General features: G+C 54.2%; 1 protein-coding gene across 5 annotated transcripts in view; it reads right to left on the bottom strand.

The window, feature by feature from the left end:
- Positions 1–787: 787 nt before the first annotated feature.
- The window catches only part of PIAS4 (protein inhibitor of activated STAT 4), a 22531-nt gene continuing 565 nt past the window's right edge, over positions 788–22753 (bottom strand). Inside the window, exons 1-11 of one of the 5 annotated variants that reach the window (XM_023746809.1) lie at positions 20079–20372; positions 16434–16860; positions 9461–9545; positions 8665–8706; positions 8216–8306; positions 7986–8114; positions 7761–7866; positions 5057–5130; positions 4806–4966; positions 2154–2284; positions 788–1283 (exon numbers count right to left, since the gene is read on the bottom strand). In XM_023746809.1, coding sequence (XP_023602577.1) covers positions 1015–1283; positions 2154–2284; positions 4806–4966; positions 5057–5130; positions 7761–7866; positions 7986–8114; positions 8216–8306; positions 8665–8706; positions 9461–9545; positions 16434–16857 — 1512 coding nt within the window. In that variant the 5' untranslated portion in view covers positions 16858–16860; positions 20079–20372 and the 3' untranslated portion in view covers positions 788–1014. Of the gene's footprint in view, positions 1284–1318; positions 1545–2153; positions 2285–4805; positions 4967–5056; positions 5131–7760; positions 7867–7985; positions 8115–8215; positions 8307–8664; positions 8707–9460; positions 9546–16433; positions 16861–20078; positions 20373–22753 lie in introns of those variants that run through there. The other 4 variants (XM_006105912.3, XM_023746811.1, XM_023746810.1 and 1 more) reach the window with 4 other exon arrangements.

Here is a 22753-nt window from a genome sequence, read left to right as displayed (position 1 = left end):
TGCTAAAGGGTGGCCCCCAGCCCAGTCCTGTTGGAAGACGAGTATGAGGCTCCAGGGGGAGGGGCTGCAGGGCAGGCCTCGTACCCGTCGGAAAACCCAAGAGCAAGAGGGGAAGGAACCACCCCAAATTAAGAGGACGGGGCAGGAGTCCCTGCTGCCCCTCAGAGGTGGCCACCTTCCCGGCGGTGGCACCCGTGGACATCTGCACTGTTCCGTAGGGAAGTTAACCTGAATTGGAGTTACCGAGGTAGCTGGCTAAAGAACTGAGACCCCCCCACGCCACACGGTGCCACACCCTGAAGCCCCCACCTCAAAGGGGGTTCTGGCCACATGCTGGGTCTTCAAAATACCAAGTTATTGCACTTTCAAAAAATACAACACATCTGTGGCTAAACCCTCCCTAGCCCACCCCCACCCACCTGCTCACGGCCCCCACCGCCCCCTCCCACCCCAACCCACTCCATGGCTTCTTGGCTAAAACTCTCACTGCTCAAAGGCCCATTCCAGGGTCTCTGGGCGAGAGGACAGTTCACAGAGAGAAGAAAAGCAAAGGAACATGAATGTCCAAGTCGTGGCTGCTGCCAGGGAGCCCCTCAGTCCTCCCTGTTGCGCCCACCAGCCCCAGGTCCCTCTGTACCAGCTGGAATGGTCATCAGAAGAGGTGGGGCATCTGGGAGGATGCAGTGTCCTGCCCACCCCTCTTCTGGGTTCTGACTCCTGCTGGGGAAACAGCTGTGTGGGTGGCTCGTCTTGTTTTTAAGAGTTTGTTTTTTGTTTCATTTTTCTCTTTTGTACTTTTTTTTGTAATTTTACTTTTTTTTTAATCCTCCAATAGGAGAGTCCAGAGGTACAGGTGCCAGGATCCAGGGAAAGGGGTGGAAAACCATATGAACAATAAAAAGAAAAAAAAAAATCACTCCTCCCTCTGCACCCCAAGGCCCGCCTGCACCCCTCTGCGTGGTGAGCACCAGGAAAATTTGAGTGTCCGGCCAGTTGGTGGTGGATGACGATCGGTCAGCAGGCCGACACCAGGCCCTTCTGGAAGGGGCAGCGGCGCTTGGGCCGGGGGCCATCCTCATCCTCGTCCTCCTCATCTTCCTCTTCCTCCTCCTCTTCCTCTGAAGACGAGGAACTGTCCAGCGTAAGGTCCACCACGTCAGCTCCCAGCTTCCCATTCTCAATGCTGCCCATTGTGCCGCCCCCGCCTCCAGAGCCCCCAAGCATGCTGCCACCGCCACCGTTGACGTTGGGGCTGGATAGGAGCCCATTGGTGTCTGAGGTGCCTGAGGGTGACAGGGACAGATGCTCAGGACTGCAGACCTACCGAATGAGGAAATGAGGTGGCAAGGGGCAGGGGCAATCCTGGGATACCATTTCTGCCTCGTGTAGAGGCCTCCTGACGTTGGGGAGCACCCTGTATAGGACCTGGCACACAGCAGATGCTCAATAACTGTGTGCTCCCTGCAGTGCAGAGTTCTGAGCCCTGGTCTGTTCCACTCTGAGGGGATGGGATCCACTCCACGGGGATGGCTGTTTTATTTTTCCTTTTCATTTTAAAAAAATATTTTATGTAATGATTTTACAGAGCGAGAGAGAGGAAGGGAGAGAGAGAGAAACATCAATTTGTTGTTCCACTTATTTTTATGCATTCATTGGTTGACTTTTTTTAAAATATATTTTTATTGATTTCAGAGAGGGAGAGAGAGGAAGAAAGAGATAGAAACATCAATGATGAGAGAATCATAGATTGGCTGCCTCCTGCATGCCCCCTACTGGGGATTGAGCCCACAACCCAGGCATGTGCCCTTGATCAGAATCAAACCCGGGACCCTTCAGTCCGCAGGCCAACTCTCTATCCACTGAGCCAAACCAGCAAGGGCCACTGGTTGATTCTTGTATGTATCCTAACTGGAGATCGAACCCACAACCATGGCATATTGGGATGATGCTCTAACCAAGTGAACTATCTAGCCAGGGCTCCTGGTGTTTTTTTTTCCTTTTTGGTTTTCTTGGTCTTTTTTCATTTGGGGTGGCTGTGTTTTAGATGAAAATGTCACACAGCAGGACACAAGTCAAACTCAGAAACCGCCAAACCCCCAGAATAGGTATTGGGGCAAACGAAGGAGCAGTTGGGGGCTGAGTCAGGGACTCACCGAGTACGAGGATGGGGCACTGGGGGCTGCAGCTGCGCTCCTTCTCGGCACGGATCGGGCACCATGAGCCATCCACCAGGTATTCAATTTCATCGGCATCCTCACACTCACTCAGGATCTTGGAGAGGAGCCTGGGCACGGAGGGGGGGTACAGGAGAACTGATTCTTAGGCCAGCTGAGCCACACCCTGCTCCCCTGGACTCTGGTGGGATGCTCACTAAGCCACTTTCTTCTTTGCAAAAGAAGTTTCATGAAAGCACCAGCCAGGCCCCAGTGATCTGAGGTCCTGGAGGGAGAGGGGGCCAGTCTCTTCCCTGCATGGGGTCTGCACAAGCTAGGCCCTCTGGGAGGGTCTGCCATGTTGCTTTGAAGGCTTGCAGTCACCCACTCATGGCACAGTGCAGGCACTCCCTCCAACACCTTCAGAGCATGGGGCCCGGGAGGCTGGCCCAAGAAGGGTCCTGCCTACCCAGCCCCCTAACCGAGTGGCCCCCGCCCTGGCATCCGGATTCTGTGCTACCCTCATTTTTACAGATAAGGAAACAGGCTCAGAGGGCAGCTATGTGCTGCTCAAAGGCCCCTGGAGAGTCTGTCAGTCCCCTACAGACAAGTGTCTCCCAGAGCGCGCCTGTGGCGAACCAGAACCAATGAGGTGTGCTCTGATCCTGGGGACTGGCTGCTAAGGTACTGCCAGCCAGGCCCATTTCAAAATGGAGGACCTAAGACCTGGGGAGGAGGAGTGAACTCCCTGAGGCCACAAGACCAGGTGGCAGCAGCCTGGGTTCTAGTCCAGTCCCCGCTTTTTGATACTTCCTGGCCACAGGGCCTCAGTCTCTGCCACCATCTCCAGCAGCTGGGGGGACCTGAGGAACAGCCAATGCCCAGGCCAGGCCTGGTGCATAGAACACACATGCTGCTGTGGCAATGGGTCACCATGGCCCCCAGCATTTTTTCAGTGTCAAAGTTGCACCTGCCTCCAAGTGAATTTGACCACCTAGGTCACAGTCACACAGGAGGGAGGCTGTCCTGCTCCAGGACACACTCTGGAGCTGATGGGGTCCTTCCCACCCTTCCCTCACTCATAGGCCCACCCCCAGGGTCACCCTTGTGTGAACAAAGCTCTTCCTGCAATGCACTTCTCTACCTGGAAAAATCCCACTCACCCTCCAAAGCCCCACTCTACAGTTCCTCTTCGTCCTCTAGGCAGAGCATAAGCAACAGGATCTGGATCTGGATCTGGCTCAGTTCTCCCTGTCCCCCCAGCTCAGGTGGGAGTTCCCTGAAGATAGGGTCTGGGACAGAGTACTTTTGGGGACACCTGGATCACCCAGCTTAGGGCCAGAGAGGAACAGATGGCAGAGCCTCAAAGAATAAATACATAAACCAAAAACCCTTCCTCCAGCAAGCTTCCTGGGCTACGTGAGGCCCCATGGGCTTACTGGGATCGTGGTCTGTATGGGACAGAGCCTCCGTCCCCAGCCCTGCCAGAGCTTCCACCACCCGAGCCCGAGTGACCCACTCTAGGCCTGTGAGGGGGAGGGAAGGCGGGTGCTGGGCTGCACAGCTGCCAGGCTGGGAACAGAGCTGCCATTCAGACCCAGACCTCATGTCCAGCCCCAGGGGCCTCCTCATTCCACCCTGAGGTTGGATAGCACAGAGGGCTGTAGCTCAGCCCCTCTGGGGAGGGGATCCAGGCTCAGAGTTGGCTGAACCTGGCCTGGCTACCTACGAGCTGGAGGGTCCCAGGGCAGGTGACTGCCCCCCTGAGTATCAGTCTCCCCATCTGAAAGGTGGGGACAATTAAGGTCCACCTCCTGGGACAGTTGGGAGGGAGGGCTTGGCAAGACCCTGAACATGGTCCCCGAGATGAGTGCTTGAATGAGGGGACAAATTCGCACCCAGTCCCTATAGGTCATTCGCAACCCTTCTGTGTGTACACACCCCAAGCTTCGAGTCTCAGCTTTCAATGGCTGGCGGTGCAGAGCTGAGTACCAACTTCTATTTAGGCTGCCACCTCTCCCTGCCCCCATCAGACTTCGGGGACAGGGGTGGGTGTGGCCAGCACCTGGCAGGAGCTGCTCAGTCAGGTGCTGGGCTCGGTTTCTGGAAACCCAAAACCTAAGCAAAGTTTCCCTTTTGGGGAGAACAGCCTTTTGCCCCTTGTCCCCAAGTGGTGTGGGGACGGCCTGCTTGTTAGGCTGAGGGACAGTCTGGCCAAGCACCAGTATCATCTAGAAAGGGGACAAGGAGAATGTGACCAGAGTTTGGTGGAGATGTGTGTCCTTTTCACCTTTCTATGGAGGGCATGACTAAGGTTGTACTGAACAAACTTCAGGAAGCAACTTTGTGCATCAGACTGGAGGTAAGGGTTTCTCAGTTCCGTGTTACGTGCAGAAAAACAGCTTCCAAGAACACAGGTCATCCGGGGAATAGTGGGCTTCCTGGGTCCAGAGCCCACTTCTGAACCCTAAGCTACACTCCTGCTGCCTGCACACATAAATCCTGCCTGTTTGCAACCTGGGACTTCCAACGCTGCCAAAAGGCACAGAGGCCTTCAAGTTGCATGGCTCTGCTGCGCACTCCCCAGAGACCCTCGAGAGGTGAGGTGCAGCCCGGCAGGCAGTGCAGTCCCCCTGTGCTTTAGTGACTCACCCATCTATGATGAGCTGGTCGTAGGGGGCTGGTTTGTCGCACACCGGACACATCCAGGTAGGCTTCTTCTCGTTCATCTGGAGGTAGAAGACAGCGTCGAAGCACTGCAGGTGAGCACAGGTCTCTGCCCGGCAGGGCACGGACAGCCGCATCTTCACCAGCTGCGGGCAGAGGAAGGGGGTATGAACAGGCCACCAGGCAGCCCCCACATAATAAACAGGTGAGGGAGGGGGACCACCATATCGACTCACTGGGCAGATGAGGGAGACCCGCACGCCGGTGGTGGCGATCTCACTGTCAGGGTCCAGGCGAAGCTTCTCTTTGACTGTGGAGAAGGGGGCAGCCAGTGTTAGTGGGGAAGGGGCAGAGGTGCCCACAGGGCCAGGCCAGGAGGCAAGTTGGGCAGCAGCCACAGTTATTTCTGATAGCTTGGGTGCACCATGAGGCAAACCAACAGGACTTTTCTGGAAAGATCCAGGCAACACACAGCTACCAAAAGAGCCACCTGCTGTGCCTCTGTTCATTCTGATGAAAACCATCCCTGAAGCCTTGGCGGGGAGGCAGGGCCCCTACTTCAAGACAGTGCCCACTAGGGAGCACCGAAGTCCCAGTCCAGAAGTGCTCACCATGGGCCCTGCAAGGGTAGAAGCAAACCTACCAGCACAGCTTCCCTTGTACAATCAAATGTTACTTCTCTAATAAAGGAAAAGATGGCAACAGCACCCAAAAGTGAGATACAATGTGAAAACATGCTCATAGTAGCACCCAAAGCCCTCCTTCTCGCCTGTGTGCTGGAAAAAAGACTGGAAGGAAAAGCACCTAGTGCAGCCCTGGGACCAGTCTCCCTCCTTTCCTTTTCCTGCATGTTCTTCTTTTTTCTTTCTTTTTCTTTCTAATATATTTTTATTGATTTCAGAGAGGAAGGGAGAAGGAGAGATAGAAACATCAATGATGAGAGAGAATCATTGATTGGCTGCCTCCTGCACGCTCCCAGCTGGGGATTGAGCCCACAACCCGGGCATGTGCCTCTGACCGGAACTGAACCTGGGACCCTTCAGTCCATAGTCCGACGCTCTATCCACTGAGCCAAACCAGCCAGGGCTGCATGTTCTGCTTTCAAAGCCAGAAGTTAAACTTTATCCTGGAGGGTCCCAGGGCAGGTGACTGCCCCCCTGATGTCTCAGGGCAAATCAATTCTGGGTCTTGCAGAGTGGAGGCCACCCTGCTTAAAGCCAGAACTGGGCCCAAGAGGCTGCAGACTCCAGGAAGCCTCCTTTCTCCTCTCACAGCCAATAACACCTCAGTATGAATTTCCATCCCATGGTTCCTTTCTCTGCCTAACAAGTGCTAATGGTGGCCCCAGAGACCTTGGCTCATCGAAATGACCCTGGGCAGCTAAGAATGGGTGCAGTATCACTGATTTAAAAAAAAATAGATTTTATTTATTATTTTTCCATCACCATGACCGCCCCCCTCCTTTTTTAATTGATTTTAGAGAGGTGGGGAAGAGAGAGAAGTAGAGGAAAAGAGGGAAGGAGAGAGAGGGGGAGAGAGACAGAAAGAAAAAAACATGGATTTGTTGTTCCACTTATTTATGCATTCATCGATTGCTTCTTCTATGTGCCCTAACCAGAGAGTGAACCTTAAACCCTGGCATATTGGGACACTCTAACTTTAGTTAGACTGAGCTACCCAGCAGGGCTGCACTGGGTTTTGAAGCAAGGCCTCACTTTCCCCCTGACAGAGAGAAGGCGTGTGCATCAGGAAGGGTTCAAGTGAGACAAAAAACAGAAGTTCCACTGGTGATGATGCCTACCTTGAGGCTGGCTGTGGAAATGAAGTCGGGGCTTCCTTCAGCAAAAACCTGACAGTCCATCCTACCAGGGGCCCAGGCTGACACATACATTCCTCCAGCCCATAATTCTACAAGGCCCCTGACTCCTCACTGAGGAGTCAAGCCAGGCCTCTATTTGCCCCACCCTCCATCCTGTGGCTGCTGGTGCCTGGATGAACCCTGGTCAGTCCCCATGTCGAACCCTGCCCCTGACAAATAGGCACTCTGGTCAAACTGGCCACTGTCTCCACAGGGAGAGAGGCAGATGGGACTGGGGGTTGAAGAAAGGGCCCTTTGAGGGAAGGGGAGGCTGCAGGGAGGGGTACATACACTGAGACCTCGGGTCATAGGGCCTTAACTCCGCCACTCTGCACCTCAGTGACCCCACTGGTCAGATGGCATCAGAAGTCATCTCAGAGACCAGAAAGGGCCAGTGATTTGACCACACAGCTTCTAAGTGGAGGAATTCCTGAGCACAGTTGTGGCCTGGGCAGCCCTTGGTGCACAGATACAGGAAGAGACAGAACCAGTTCTAGGTTTTGTCTATCACTTTTGATGGCATGTTTTGTTTGTTTTTTAAATGCTGTGACCCCCCCCCCCCCACACACACACACATTTTTTGATTGTTAAAAGTACAAAGAAAACAAACAGACACTCTTACCATTTCTAATCAGACCTGGGTCATCCCCTATGCACCTTGAACCCCAACCATGAATCCAGCCTCTACTTCCCCTCTCCATGCTCCTGGGCCCACCCACCCCATTCCCTGCACTGCAGCCAACAGGCCAGACCCCACCACCTGAGGTCTTCCTCTCCTCCACGCCCCTGCAAAGCTCTGTACAAGCCCCACATGCTCAGCGCACCCAGACCCCCTGGCTCACTCGAGTCTGTGAGCACACCTCGCCAGTCCTTGCCTCCGGCCTCTGCACTGACAGTCCAACATCCTCTAGAGACCTCCCAAGTTCCCTGACCCCCAGGGTGTTGATGGATCCTGGAAGGTCCAGGTTCCTGACAAGAGCACCCCCTGTAGACAAGCTCCTCACGTCCAGCAAAGGGAGGGTAAGCAGTAATAGAGCTAAAACCACACTCAGTCACCTAAGGGAAGGCACTGCAGTGCTCACCCAGTGCCTTGCACAGCTCCGGATGCTTGACCCCGATGGTTTTCAACCTCTGCAGCAGCTCTGAGGAGGTCAGTTGCCGCACCAAATATAAGGCCACCGAGTAACTCTGGGGATAGAGAGGGGAAGGGTGTTAGGGCTGGGTGGGGCCAGGCAGGGTGAGCAGAGGTGGGATAGGGGTGTCAGGGCTGATGGGGCAAGCAAGTGGGCAGCACCCACCCCACTCACCTTGCCATAGTTCCCCCAGGTGACAGTGATGCGGTTGGTGGCCGAGGACAGGTACATGAGGTGAGTGAGGTTGATGGGGCGGCAGGGCCTTTTGGGCTCCACTCCGGGCTTATTCGAGGGGTAGTAGCCCTGGGAACAGGTGGAGGCTCAGCCACTGTAGATGGTCTGTGTCCCTGCCCTTCCCTCCATGCTGGCCATCCCAACAACAGATCGGGGGCTGCCCTGCTCACCGGGACTGAGCAGTAGCTGTGGTTGACCTTCACAGCAATGTTGGGTGGGTACTGGTCCTCCTGAGGGCTGCTGGTGTCTGAGTAACAGATTCTGCAATGACAACGGGTACCATGGGGCTGAGGGCAGGGGAAGGGCCCTTGGGAGAGGCAAGGATGACAGACCGGGCTGCATCTGGCCTGATGGGTAGATCACAATGCTGGGCTGCACAAGGGGATCTCGGCCCCACGTCTGGCCTGAGTGGGGATGGACAGTGGTGTGTCCACAGCCAGGGACAGCCAGTAGGAAGAAGGGAGGAACAGGCTCCACCTCTAGCTGGGAGCCTCAGAGGGCTGTCGTGAGGAAGGGGGACCTAGCTTCAATGCACCTGGGGTGGGACACAGCAGGGCTGTAGCCACCCAAGGCGGAAATAGCCAAGGGTTCCCTCGGGGAGCTGGCACACCTGGCTTACCTTAGGACGACCTGCACGGCCTTGACCCCAGGCTGTAGTTCTCTGTGCCCCAAGGAAACCACAGGGAAGGAGAGGAAAGGAGGGGTCAGTGAGGTGGGAGTGCACCATGCCAACCCTTCAGCTGGGTGACCACTGGCCTCTCCTGGGCAAGCCAGGCAGCCTAACCCACTACCTCCCTTGGAACCGAAGGCCAATAGATACCACCTAGAATGTTCTCTCCTGCCATTTACTCACTGGTGACTTGGGGCAATGACTTCCCCTCTCTGGACAATGAGGGGCTGATGTGGATATTAAGTAGGTTGGTGGGTGCGGGCCTGGCATGTGCTGAGTGCCCCAACAAGCGGCTGCTCCAGTGGTGATTGCTGTCTCAGCTGGAGATGGAGTCTCAGAGAGCAGGGTCGGAGACCTGGGGACAGCCCAGTGTCCTTACCTGGGCGACTCTGCCCCAGGGGACACTGGCTATGTCTGGAACTGTGGTCATCATGACTGGGGGTGCTCCTGGCACCAAGAGGGTGGAGGCCAGGGATACTGCTCAGTACCCTACAGTGCCCAGGATGGCCCCCCTCAGAGAAGGACCTGGCCCTGATGTCAACAATGCTAAGGAGGACAGACTTTGTTAAAGGGAGACACTGGCCCACCTCTCGGAGCTGCTGATTGTGCACACAGACCCTGATTGGAGTGGGGGTGAGAATGCAGGTTCTGCATCAGATCTGGCTGAAGGCTCTCCTAGGCCACCTAAGACCATACCCACCCACCATCTAGCCATGGAGGTCAGCAAAGGGTGGGGCCAGAGCACCTGGAGTTCCTTATCAGCTCCACCTGTCTGGGCGTCAGCGCGAAGATGCATGGGCTCTCTTGAAGCTTCTCGTTATTCTGTGGAACTAAACACAAACATGGGATCAGGGTCATGTCTGGTCCCCGGCAAGGGATCACGGTCATTTCTACTGCTTGGCCCTTTTCAGGCCGGGAAGCAGGAAATGGGAGCGGAGTCCTACTAGGCAGGGATGAGGGTGAGAGGGAACCTACTCTTTCTTGGGGCCAAACCTCAGCCTATGGTTCAGGGAATATTTACCACTCACCCACCCCATGCCCCCCACCAAGGGTCACTCTCAGAGCAGTAGCCTTATCATCCCTGTGGAGTTCAGGTGTTTATTCAGGAAAACTATTAACTGCTACTCTAGGGGAGAGTAGCAGAGAACTGCTACTGGGAGGATGCAGCACAGACAGGCCATGTACCCTTGAGCCAGGCTGCTCTCTTCAGGTCTGTAAGACACCAGCAACAACTCTGTCCCCACCTCGAATGGCTGTTCTGACACATTCGGTGAGCACGTGTCCATCAGCACAGACACTCACACATACAGAAAAAACGCTCACAGTCACACATTACTCAGAATGGTTTCTATCAGCAGAAAACTGTTAACCACCTGATTGCCGGCCAACGGGATCTGGTTAAGACATGCTACAGGAGGTTTCATACAAAGGAATACTATGCAACTGGGAAAACAGGTAACAAAGGATCAAGATGCTCTTTGTGTTCCAATAAGGAGTAACCTCCAAGGTGTTTTGGTTACCTGAAAGTAGCAGATGCAAAGCCCATTTCCTGCTTCCCGGCCTGAAAAGGGCCAAGCAGTAGAAACTGGGTAGCTGTGGATATATGCCCTCTCAGCCCCTGCTTACAACCACATGCCTCATGCCCCCTTGTGTTTATCATGCTGCTACGTGTGCAACCAAATGGAGGGAGGGGGTCTGTGCAAGTGCACATTGGCTTATTTGTGCAAGAGATGTCTCTGGGGGAGGGGGTGGGAGAACTGGCCACAATCACAGCCTCAGAGGACTGCGAAAGGTAGGAGGGAGCTTTTAAAATTTATACTGCAAATCCTTTAGAACAGGAGTGGGCAGACTGTTCTATAAAGAGCTGGAGTATAAATATTTTTGGCTTTTTTGAGCCACAAGGTCTCTGCCTTGATGTCCTCACTTTGCCTTGTATCATGGAAGCTGCCAGAGACAGCGAGCGTTCAAATGGGTGTGGCCGTGCACCAATAGAACTGGTTTAGAAAAACAGGCAGCCAGTGGGGTTGGCCCCCACCCTAATTGGCCAACCCTGTCTTAGAACCTTCTGAATTCCAAACCACAACAGGTAATCTATTTAAGCAAATGTGATTCAAACTTAAAACCAGCTCCAGCTTAGAAGCCAGACTGCCTGAGTTTGTACTCCAGATCTGTGAGGGGCCGTGTACCCCTATCCTGGTCCAAGTCTAGGTGCCCTCCATGCGTAGGATCCACCTCTCGGAGTGCACAGCCAAGTCTGTAGCTGGTGCGGTGTAAGAGGTGGCTGCTGCCATGGCCATACTACTGCCCATTCGTGCTTGTTTGTTGAGGGCCCTGCTGGTCCCTTCAGAGTCCTGGTTGCGGTCCTGAGGAGGGTCACCTAATTGGTTATGGGGACACTGGCAGGCCACCTGCAGACACCACAGTCAGGCCTGCCCAAAGAGCCCAGGGGCATTTGTGGGGGGAGGTGAGGCTTCACATTATCTGAGCTGTCAAGACTGGGTGGGAGGTCAAAGATATCACCCCACTTCACAGTGACCCCCAGGGAGAAGGGAAAGGGACCCCAGCAGGCTTCTTGGGAGCCACACACTCACTGGCCAGGGAGCTCTGCCAGCAGTAACAGTATAAGAAAGGTGGGCAAGCCTGGCCAGTGTGGCTCAGAGGTTTAACGTCAACCCAGGAACCAAGAGGTCTATAGTTCGATTCCTGTCAGGGCACATGCCCGGGTTGCGGGCTCGATCCCCAGTAGGGGTCGTGTGGGAGGCAGCCAATCAATGTTTCTCTCTATCCCTCTCCCTTCCTCTCTAAAACATTATTTAAGAAATGTGGGCAAGCTGTTGGTGGAAGGACCAGAACCCAGGGTCCCTTTCCTGGAATGGCCCCTATTTCTAGGTGAGGCTGCTGTGAGGACTCTGAATCTGATTTTCCGCTGTGTCATTGGCCTGGGGTGGCCCACTGCTCCCCCAGGAAGCCAGGTGGCTGGCGGGAGGTGAGCTGCCACCTCAGCTGGGACAAGGCATACTTTACACCACCATCAGGAGGGGGCTGGGGATTCCCCAAAGCCAGGCCTTCACCAGCTCCACCTTCAGCTGTTCAGGGCTGAGATGTGGACATCATCCATGACTCTTGTCACATCCCCTCCCCCATCAATTCCTCAGCCAGTCCTGTTGGCACTCAGTGCTCTCCTCTCCCCACCACCACTGCCTGTTCTGATCAGTACAAATACCACTTTCTGGTCTCCAGGCTCCCGGGGCTCACCGTCTGCTACATAGGGCCTCGGGGATGATCTGTCCAGCTCTGTAGCCATAATTCCACAGCAGCTACCCTGGCTTCCTCCTATGCTCCCTACCTGTCAAATACATCCCCTCTTGAGGTCTTTGCATGTACCACCCCCTCTTCTAGCTAGATCATTCCTCCCTCAATGATCTCCACCTCCCTGGTATCTTCTAAATTTGTGAAAATGCACTGGGAAGAAAGTCTTCCCCAAGCACCTTTATTTAAAAACTGTACCAAAAAATATAAATAAACAAATAAATAAATAAAACCTGTACCACCGGTCCTGGCCGGTGTTCTCAGTGGTTAGAGCATCAGCCCGTGCACCAAAGGGTTGCAGGTCTAATTTCCGATCACGTGCACGTACTTGGGTTGCAGGTTCGATCCCCAGGCCTGATCAGGGTGTGTGCCTGAGGCAACCAATCAATGTGTCTCTCTCACATTCAAGTCTCTCTTTCTCTCCCCCACCCCCTTCCCTTTCACTGTCTCTAAAAATCAATGGAAAAAATATCCTCGGCTGAAGATTAATAAAAAAAACCTACACCACCACCCTTGCAATTCTGGCACTCCCCACCTCCTTCCCTGCTTCATTTTTCTCCAAAACCTTTACATCCTAAGAATCAGCACAATGGTCAGGTGTCTTTGGGTCATCATGGGCACCAACTGAACCAAAAAGTACTTCAGTTGTCATCCACACTGCTGGAAACTGGCTAGCTGTGGATATATGCCCTCTCAGCCCCTGCTTACAACCACATGCCTCTGCACCTCCCAGGGACTAAAGGGAGGGAACCCCTTGCTCTGAGTCCTCCAGGGAATGGGAATTCTGGGAACCAGCCCCTGGGCTAGATCTGAGATACTGACCAACAAAGAGGGCCCACACATCCATCTCCACCCCAGGCTGCCAGGCAGCCTCGAACACTGCACCAGCAAAGAATATTTAAGGACCTGAGCAGATGCTCACAATATACTGGGGTGGGTGGGAGGAGGATGACAAAACAACAGTCAGGGTACAGCCACATCTTCATAGGATTGCACCATGGAGAAAAGAAGGCGGCAAGCCCACTCGGCCAGTAGGGATGCTCCAGGGAGCACAGCCACAGCTGGTTTCTCTACTACCACCCCATGTTTTCTACGATGAACACATAATTTTACTAAGTTTAAACGAAAAGAAAAGGAGGATTTGAAGAAGTCCATTGATGGGACTGGTCTTCCATCTCACAAGCCTGTCTGCTGGCAGCCTGGGACCTGGGATGCCATAGGACTGTCTAGGCTCCCACACCACGGAATGGAGCTAAGTATGTACCACACTGGCTATGCGACGGCAGGCCGGCCACTGCACCTCAGAGATCATACCTGCCTCAGAAAGAACTCACGAAAACAAGACCTGGAAAAGTTCATGGGACCTTCAGCAACTCCAAAGCCGTTGGGACAATCCCCACGCTTCCCCTTGGCCCACCCGTCTCATGTTTTTTTGGCCTCTGTTCTCCCTCCTTCCTCCTATGCCACACCATGCTCTGATCACAATGGCCTTCATTTACAAGCTCTCTCTCACCACTGGGCCTCTGGCTGAAACACACTTTCCCACTCCCTTTTTTGTCCAGTTTATGCTACTCACCCTTCAGGTCTGGACAGGAATGCCACCTCCCCACAAATGCATAGTAAGGGGCTCCTGGTACTGATAGACCCCTAAAGACCATGTATTCCACAATCAGGCCATTCCTAACCCGGCACTGTTTATAATCACCTCTAGGGCAACTTCCTGGCAAAATGTGCCAGGCCAGGGACCCCACCACCTTCTTGTTGCTTAGGCAATGCCAGCCAAAGGGCTCAGGCTGAATGAACGATGAGGCAGGCACCAGACCAACAGCTCTCAACCACCTGGGTGCTGACCACCTCTAGGGGGCAGGTGGAGAACTGGGGGCATCTGGAGCTATCAGGACAAAGGGTGACAGTGGGGCAGGCTGAATGTCCCCACACTATGAGGAGCTGGCCACAGGATGCTGGGGAGCCTCTCAGAGCAGCACTGAGCCAGGTTGTGTTTCCTTCCTTCCGCGCGCAAGTCTCATAATGGCCTCCCTCCCCCCACCCAATCCTGACAGGGAGATCTGGGCCTTCCTTGTCAGATTCTGGCTGACACCCTAAGTGGCTGGGCTGGGGGAACCCTCAGGCTGTAAGATACCCAGTGAGCCCCAAGCTAAAGTAGCATGACCCAGGATCATTTAGAAGCAAGTGCCCCTGCCCTGGGAGTGCCTGGCTACTGGCCTATCCCGGCTGGGAAGGGAAAGACAGATGGGCCCTTCATGTGGAGAGGAGGCCTGGGATCCAGAACCTTTATGTGGTTCAGAACAGTTGCTTCCCTGCAGGGGTGCAAGCACTGATGGTGTGGGGAAGGATGAGAATCAGGAAGAGGGCTGAGTACACAGCCCCGAGCCCCTTCCTAGCAATGCTGTGTGACCTTGGGCCAGCTCCTGCCCAACCGGAGGATATCATCTGTGTCTTAAGGTCCTTCAGTTCTGAGTCTGTGGCTCTATTCTTCCCCTCCCCCGACCCCGAACACACCCTGTGTGATTTATGTCTACTATTCCAGTACGGGTTCCATCTAGAAGCCAGCTTTGTTATGGCTGACAGGTCATGCAAGGGGTAAAGGGAAGCTGGCCGAGCACAGCCTCCTAAAGTAGCTCTTGGGCAAGGCCAATGCACCAGAATTCACATGGGGAGGTACCCAGGGTGTAAGGTGGGCGGACAACTGCTGGTCTGGGAATAGAGGGGACCAGACTGCTTCAGGGTTAGGGCCTGTGCTCAGTGAGGCCTCTCCCTAGGAACCCGGGCAGCCGCCAAGTATTCTAAAAAAAAAGGGGGGGACTCCCAGAGAAGGGGTACACACTGGGACAAGGGCAGGCGAGTGGGTGGGAGCAGAGGCAGGGCGGGGTCGGCCTCTTTGTTCTGAGCCACCAGCAGAATAATTCCTGGTGTAGTCAGGGGAGCAGACTCTCCCGGAGATCAGGTGACCAGGGTCCCTGGGGGCACAGCGTAAAGCAATGCACTATGGGGTGGGAGTGGCTGCAGGCTTGCAGTGCAGGAAGGAAGCCCATGGTCCAGGCAGGGGATGAGAACCTGCCAACCGCCCAAGTTCAAAGTCACCTCCAGCTTCATTCCCCGCCCAGCGCCAGGCTTGCCCTGCAGCTTCCCGGTGAAAACCCAGCCTCCCCATTTTGAAGATGATTCTGGAATCTGAAAACCTTCAGGATTAGCTAGCCAGCTAGTCCTGAGGACCCCAAAACCCTGCAGAGAAACCACTGGTGTGGTGGGGATGGGTTCCAGCATCTAGAGAGGTTGAGGGAGCAGAGAAAGGGGAAGTCGTCCTGGAGGACTCCAGCACTGCCACATCAACGCTGTGACAGGTGCTGCCGGGCCAACCTGCTCCCCACCTGGGGGCTGCAAGAAACATCTCCTCGTGTCAGAGAGAAAGCAGAGAACGGCCTCAGACTCCAAGGTCGAAATCACCAGAACTCCTTCCTCTACCTCCTGCAACCTCACCTAGAACCACAGCCCCTCTGTAAGTAAGCCCAAGGTCTGTAAGTAAGAAGAGAAAGGCAGCTGCACCTCTACCTCTCCCCCACACCTAAGGCAGGACAAGGGGCAGGCTAACACAGGACTGAAGCTGAAGTCTGCATGCAAAGAGGGGCCCCCTGGCTGAGCAAGAGAGGATGCTGGGTCAGCAGGATGGAAGGGAGTGAGCCAAGTAGCCAATGAAGGGACTGTGACCTCTGCCACAGCACCCAGGGACCAACTCAGGACCAGGGCCTATATCTGGCATGTAGCAGGGGCCGAGCAAAGATGTGGGGGTTCAACAGTGTGTGTGTGTGTGTGTGTGCGTGCGTGCGTGCGTGCAGGGGCTCCCACTCAACTGGTGCTCAATATACACTGTGTGAGTGAGTGAATGAATAAATGGGGGAGTGGGGGTTGAGATGTAAGAGATAATGGGCGGGGTCTCTGAGAACACTCAGGGAAAATCTGAGTGTTAACAAGAGGCCCAGGACATTCCACTTGGAGTCCTGGAGGCACAGGAAGCTGAGGCTGGTCAGCCTTCCCCAGCCTGAGCTCAGACAGCAGCTGAGGCTGACACCAGGCTGACAACCACCCCCAGCCCTGGCCAACACCTTGACTTCGATCTTATGAGGGACTCTGAGTCAGAACCACCCAGCTAGACTGTTCCAGAGTTCTAACCCTTGGAAACTGGGACTCTCAATGGTTTTAAGCTGCTGGTATTAGGGAAATATTGTTAGATGGCACTAGGTCACTAATCTAAAGACCCGAATGTGGTCCCTGTGGTTCCTATGAGGAACAAGACTTCTGCCGCACCCTGACTTTGCTGCTTCTCAGAAAATATTCCATGGCCACAGGCACCAGAACTTGGAAGGCAGGACCCCCAGAGGACGTGGACTCACCCAGTTCAGTGGGCTTCAGCAATTCATCTAGCATGTTAAAGAAGGGCAGCTTCACCAGGCGCACTTCTGGCTTGAGGGTCTTGGCAGGCAACCGTCCGAGTCCATTTAAGTACTTCCCATAGAGCACAGGGTAGTCAATGTTGGGGCCTGTGAGTGGAGTCCTGGGCACAGTGCTGGCCCGTTCGTAGGTTGAGTGCATGGTCAAGGGATCCAGGGGCCGGTGGGGTTGGGAGACGGGTTCTGAGCTCTTCTTGGCGTAGCGCGTCTCGTAGAGCTCCTTGATCTTCTTGAACAGCTCAGGGCTACAGTCAAACTGGACCAGCTGGAGGGCCCGGGTGACAAGTTCGTGCTTAAGTCCACTCTTACTCCGGCCAACGAAACCCAGGAGCATCTGAAGATCGGAGACTCGAAAACTCATCACCATGTTCTGGGAAGAGCAACCACAGACACATGTGATCAGAGGGAGCGGCTGCCAGAGTCAGGGGCCACCAATGGGGCATGGGGGCTTCCCTGAACTGCCTGGGCCGAGTGGGGGGATAACAAAATGAGGCCCTTGTCAGCTACCACCTGATCCCATGCTCCCTCCCCTTTCATTCTGGCTGGTGCGAGTGGGAGCCCAGGAGGAGGCTTTGGTATAAATCCCACTTGGCCTGGGCTTGATTCCACTTCCACTGAAGCTCACCTTTCACATGATGCCCCCTCCCAGCTCAGCCCTGCTGCCCTCCTCCTCCTCCTCCTCCTCCTCCATTCCTCAGCATTGCCAACACAGCAAAAGCTCTTCTGACTGCCCCCACCCCCGCCTTCTATTTTAGGTTCTCTTTTCACATCTTCAGGCCTAAAAGCATCCCCAGGGCAGGAACTGGGAATCCTGTTTTTCCATAAACAGCCTCAGCCACTCCCAAAACAGAGCACACTGATGGCCTTTCTGACCCTCAGTCTCTTCATTGGGATGTCAGAAGGACCTGATGAGGTAACTCATGTAAAGCAGAATAAATGTGCAACCAATGTCAGCCACAGACATGTTTTCCCTTTGGTCTAGACCAGTGATGGCGAACCTATGACACACGTGTCAGAGGTGACATGCGAACTCCTTTTTTTGGTTGATTTTTCTTTGTTAAATGGCATTTAAATATATAAAATAAATATCAAAAATATAAGTCTTTGTTTTACTATGGTTGCAAATATCAAAAAATTTCTATATGTGACACAGCACCAGAGTTAAGTTAGGGTTTTTCAAAATGCTGACATGCTGAGCTCAAAAGGTTCGCCATCACTGGTCTAGACTCTAGAGCAGCGGTTCTCAACCTGTGGGTCGTGACCCCTTTGGGGGTCGAACGACCCTTTCACAGGGGTCGCCTAAGACCATCGGAAAACACATATATAATTACATATTGTTTTTGTGATTAGTCACTATGCTTTAATTATGTTCCATTTGTAACAATGAAAATACATCCTGCATATCAGATATTTACATTACGATTCATAACAGTAGCAACATTACAGTTATGAAGTAGCAACGAAAATAATTTTATGGTTGGGGGTCACCACAACATGAGGAACTGTATTAAAGGGTCACGGCATTAGGAAGGTTGAGAACCACTGCTCTAGAGGATGATAGCCACAACTTAATACTAATCACCTGCTGGGAACTGAGCTGGACATGTCATTATATACTGTGACTCTTAAAACATCCCCCAGGTTGGTGTGAGCTCCACATTACAGCCAACATTCAAACCCAGGCCCGACTGATGCCAGGAGCTGTTCATCTCTACTACACTGTCCCCAGCATTGACCTACAGCTGAGCACTTTAGCTGATCATTCCAGCAGGCTTTTTCCATCTGGGCAATGTAGACAAGTGAGCTGGATTGTCCACTGTAGGGGCTGTCCTGGACATTGTGGGGTGTTAAGCAGCATCCCTGCCCACACCCACTTGATGCTAGGAGCACCTCCAAATCCCAATCATGATAATCACAAACGTCCCCCAGACATCTTCTAATATCCCCTGGGGGCAGGATCAGCCCCGATTAAGAACCAAGCCCTAGCCCAGTGATGGCGAACCTTTTGAGCTCAGCATGTCAGCATTTTGAAAAACCCTAACTTAACTCTGGTGCCGTGTCACATATAGAAATTTTTTGATATTTGCAACCATAGTAAAACAAAGACTTATATTTTTGATATTTATTTTATATATTTAAATGCCATTTAACAAAGAAAAATCAACCAAAAAAATGAGTTCGCGTGTCAGAGGTTCGCCATCACTGCCCTAGCCAGTTTGGCTCAGTGGATAGAGCATCAGCCTGTGGACCAAAGGGTCCCAGGTTCAATTCTGGTCAAGGGTACATACCTCGGTTGCAGGCTCCTCCCCCTCCCATGTCCTGGGGCCCTTGTCAGGGTGCATGCAGGAGGCAACCAATCAATGTGTTTCTCTCACATCAGTGTTTCTCTCTCTTTCCCTCTCTCTTCCACTCTCTCTAAATATGAATGGAAAAATATCCTGGGGTGAGGATTTAAAAAAAAAAAAAGAACCATGGGTCTGAGAAGAAGGCTCTGGGAATCCAGCAGCTGGAGAGGCTGTTAACTGAACTGTGGCAAAGTGATGAGGTCTGGCAGGGTCCCTCCAACTAAATCAAACCAAACACAAGAGCTCAGTTGATCCCAATGTTTTCTTTGGGGTTGCCTGAAGATACATTCCCTCTGTGAGATTCTGGGACACCAAGGGGAATGAGAGTTCCCCAATATGCTTCATAAGCAAAGTGTCCCAAGAGGATGGGCCGGCAGAGTTTCAGATCACCCATGCTGAGCCCTGAAGCTGGCCTGAATGAAATGTGGTGGGAAAAAGACACTTCCAGGGGGAACAGAAAAAAACACCACACAGTACAAGTGACAAGAGTGGATATGGAAAGCTGGCGAGCATGGCGCAGGATAGCACCCAAAGAAACCAATAAATCGCTTAAACTAAACCCGAGAAAGTGTTATTGTTGGAGGTGGGTGGGAACCCTGCCAGGGTTTACGTAGCAGCCTCAATCCAGGAGACATGGATGTTTCCCGTTTCCTGGCTATTTAAGGGTGAGACATGGAGTCTGACTCGGGAGCCCTGGGTTCAAAACCAGATTCTGCACTAGGTTCCCAGACGACCCTAGGTCTGCTATCAGGCTTCTCTGCACTTTGGGCTCCTCATTTGTCAGCGCAAGAGCTAAGATTCCTTCTATAGGTACACCACCAGGCTCACGCTGATAACAGAGGGGGCTGTCCAGTCCTGCCTGCAAAACCTCAAGGGGGAGCCCTTTTCTGCTGAAGGGTCTTCCTCCTACTCCTGCACTATAGCTGTGGAGTGGAGGGTCTATCATGTGCCAACTACTACAGGGGAGTTCTCAGCCACTCATTTCACAAGGACTTGAACATTATATAGGCGAGAAAACTGAGGCTCCCAGAGGGAATTGGTTGGCCCAAGGCCTCCCTCCCTGTGTGGCAATGACAGGACTGGATTTGGACCTTCCACTCACACCCAGCTGCCTGGGGGCCTGGAAGGACCTTCACTCCACAGCACACCCCCTACCTAAGTACCTAAGCAGTCTGCTGGTCCTCAGAGAGTCCAGAAAGCTTTGAAACAAAGAGGCGTCACCTCTCTCAGCCTGACTTCCTACCTTGATCAGAGAAAAAAGGCTCACAGACTTGTTTCTTCTGGAAGAGGCCCAAGGCCGATGAGGGGAGAGGCGCTGCCATGTGCAAGCTGATGGCCTCCCATGGAGCTATAGGCAGGTGGGCTTGGCCTTTCTGAGTCCAACCACAACACATCTCTGGACGCCATCCTACCCCTGGAAGACCCCCTCCCTGCCCCAAGGCATAGCCTCTTCCACCAGGTTAGACATCTGGAGCTCCGGCACCAGCATCCGGGGACACACCCCTCAAGCTGCCACTCTGATTTCCAAGCAGCTGCCACCAGGGAGGAGCCTGCCCTTGACACTGGGGGGGTGGGAGGGAGGGTTGGGAGCGGGGCACTTGCATTCAGGAGGAAGCCCCAAGGGCTTGACAGATCACCTCCTGCTGAGGCTTCATCCTGCCCCTGCCTGGCCCCTCAGATCTGTGTTTATAAACAGCACCAGGCCACAAGGGCTTCCAGAGTTGCAGCTAGCTGTGTGAAGAAACATCAGAGCTTAACTTAACCCCTTTCCAGCGTATGGAGCATGGGAGGAAAGTTAAAGCCCCTTTCTCCAGGAAATAGGAGATGGGTACAAACTGCTACAAGGTATCCCAGGGAGTTCACAGGCCAACTCCGCCTCCCCAATACCTATCAGGGGCCTTGGGTTAAGCTCAGACCTCCAGTATTCCCTTGAACCAGCCGACTTTGCACCCCAAAAGACAAAACCTCCAGCTCTTGAGAGGTTAGGAAAGTGCCTAAAAGGGGGGACATTTCAATTACAGGGAAGGCACTTCACAATGACCGCAAGAGACTGAAGGGGAAAGAAAGCTCCCTAGGGTGAGAAAGTGGTGCTGCAGTCTCAAGCCCCCCTGAACGGAGGCTAGTATTATAGAGAACTTGAAAAAAGGGTCCACTTAATTTAACTGGGGTTGGGGGGGGGGGAGGGCCCAGCCACCGGAGGGTCAAGTAGAGTTCACTGGATCATATTTCAAGGCTCTGGATGGAATAAAAAAGACTTCAGACCCTACCCTCTGTCTGGGAGGGTGGGGGCCCAGAGTCACACTAATGGTCCCTCCAGGAGATTAAATTTCAGGACTCCAGGGACATCAGGCCTGCAGGCTGCCACCTTGGGCTTGCAGAGTTCAGACCTCTCTACTTCTCTAGAACAAGTTTCAATTTCTCCAAACCCTAGAGAAGTGCAGAAGTGTGTGTGGTGTAGGTCTGGGGGAAGGGAGGGCAATACCCTATAATCACAGAACCCAGAGGGCTGCATTTCAGATCCCAGGGGGAAGTGAAGGGAGATGTAAGGAGAGGGGAGAGTGAGAGACAACATTTACAGGTTGTTGGGGAGGGGAGACCAGCAGGGGGCAAGAGGCAGTGCTTCAGTCCAGTGAAGAACTTCCCTGGTATCACGTTCCTTACCTTCTCAGGGAAGAAGGGGAGAATCATAATCTAGTTGAGGCAAGGGTTCTGGAGCCTGACCTCGGAGAGGCACCTGGGAAAGGTGTATCCCTGGGGTGAGGATGCTCCCAGCTTTGTCCTAAGAGGATTCAAAGGGGTCCCAAGCTAGGAGAGGGGATGGTATCTACGGGATGTGGAATCTGGACCCCAAACTAGAGCACGGGGAGAGGGGGAGAGGCACCGGGGAGCTATCCTACAGAAAGAAGCCTATCCTGAAACCAACCTGGACCTCCAAGGACAACATCACAGACCGGCAGAAAGAGGAGGGGAGTTCAGAAACCAGAGCTGGGTGCATAAAGGGGTCGAAAGCGGTGGTTCTGGGACTGTGTGGGGAGAGTGCTATATCTGAGGAGACTCACTGGGGAGTGGAATATAGGGAAGCATCCAAGATTAGGGTCTGACGCCTCGTGTGTGAGGGTTAGAGACCCCAGGCGCAGAGTCCAAAGCCTCACAGATGCTGTCCGAAGGGGAAACAGGGAGGAAAGAGAGAGAGCCCGGTGCCCCAAACGGAGAGATGGTAGATAGTTAGGCTCCGAACCAAGTTCAGGGGTCAGGGACGCCATCCCGGGGGGCAGAACACCGCATCCACTTGGGGGTGAGAGGGAGGGCATCCGGGGGGGAGGGGCTCTGGGATCCGCTCGAGGGCCCAATAGGGCCCCAAGCTCCACCGTGGGGCACAGACCCCAAGAGGACGGGCTGTGTCTGGGGGCAGTTGAGGATCCTGGGTCCTCACCCCGAGGGTGGGAGCGGTGGTAGAAGGGTCAGGGGGCCCTTCTGGGTAGGGAGTCGCCAACCTCAGCCTGCACGGTTGGACCGAGAAGCTGAGACCCAGACGCCGGCCCCCCGTGCCCCGAGGAGCAGGGAGGCGAAGACACTCCCCCAGGCCAAAGAGCACGGAGCCCGGCTCGGGGCGAGGAGCGGACCAGCAGCCCAGCCCCTCATGCTGTCCGGGGGGACTGTGCCTCCAGCTGGGAGGCGCGGCCCGCTGCCCGAGTTTAGAGAGACGTGAACCCTAAGCGCTCAGGCTGAAGCGGGGAGGACCCTGCCTCAACCCCAGGGCCGATTCCCCGCGCGAGGACTAGGGTGAGGTTTGAGGGCCCCGCCCCCCGCCTCCGGCCTCCCCGCCCCCCGCCCGCAACCGGAGCCCCAGGGCCGGGGGGCGAACGAGGGGGCTGGGCGCCGAGCCGCAGGCGGTCCGCACCGTGGGGCCCCATGCGG

Source organism: Myotis lucifugus, unplaced genomic scaffold, assembly GCF_000147115.1.
Source record: "Myotis lucifugus unplaced genomic scaffold, Myoluc2.0 scaffold_734, whole genome shotgun sequence".
Lineage (NCBI taxonomy): Eukaryota > Metazoa > Chordata > Mammalia > Chiroptera > Vespertilionidae > Myotis > Myotis lucifugus.
This window is presented reverse-complemented; position numbering and strand designations above follow the sequence as displayed.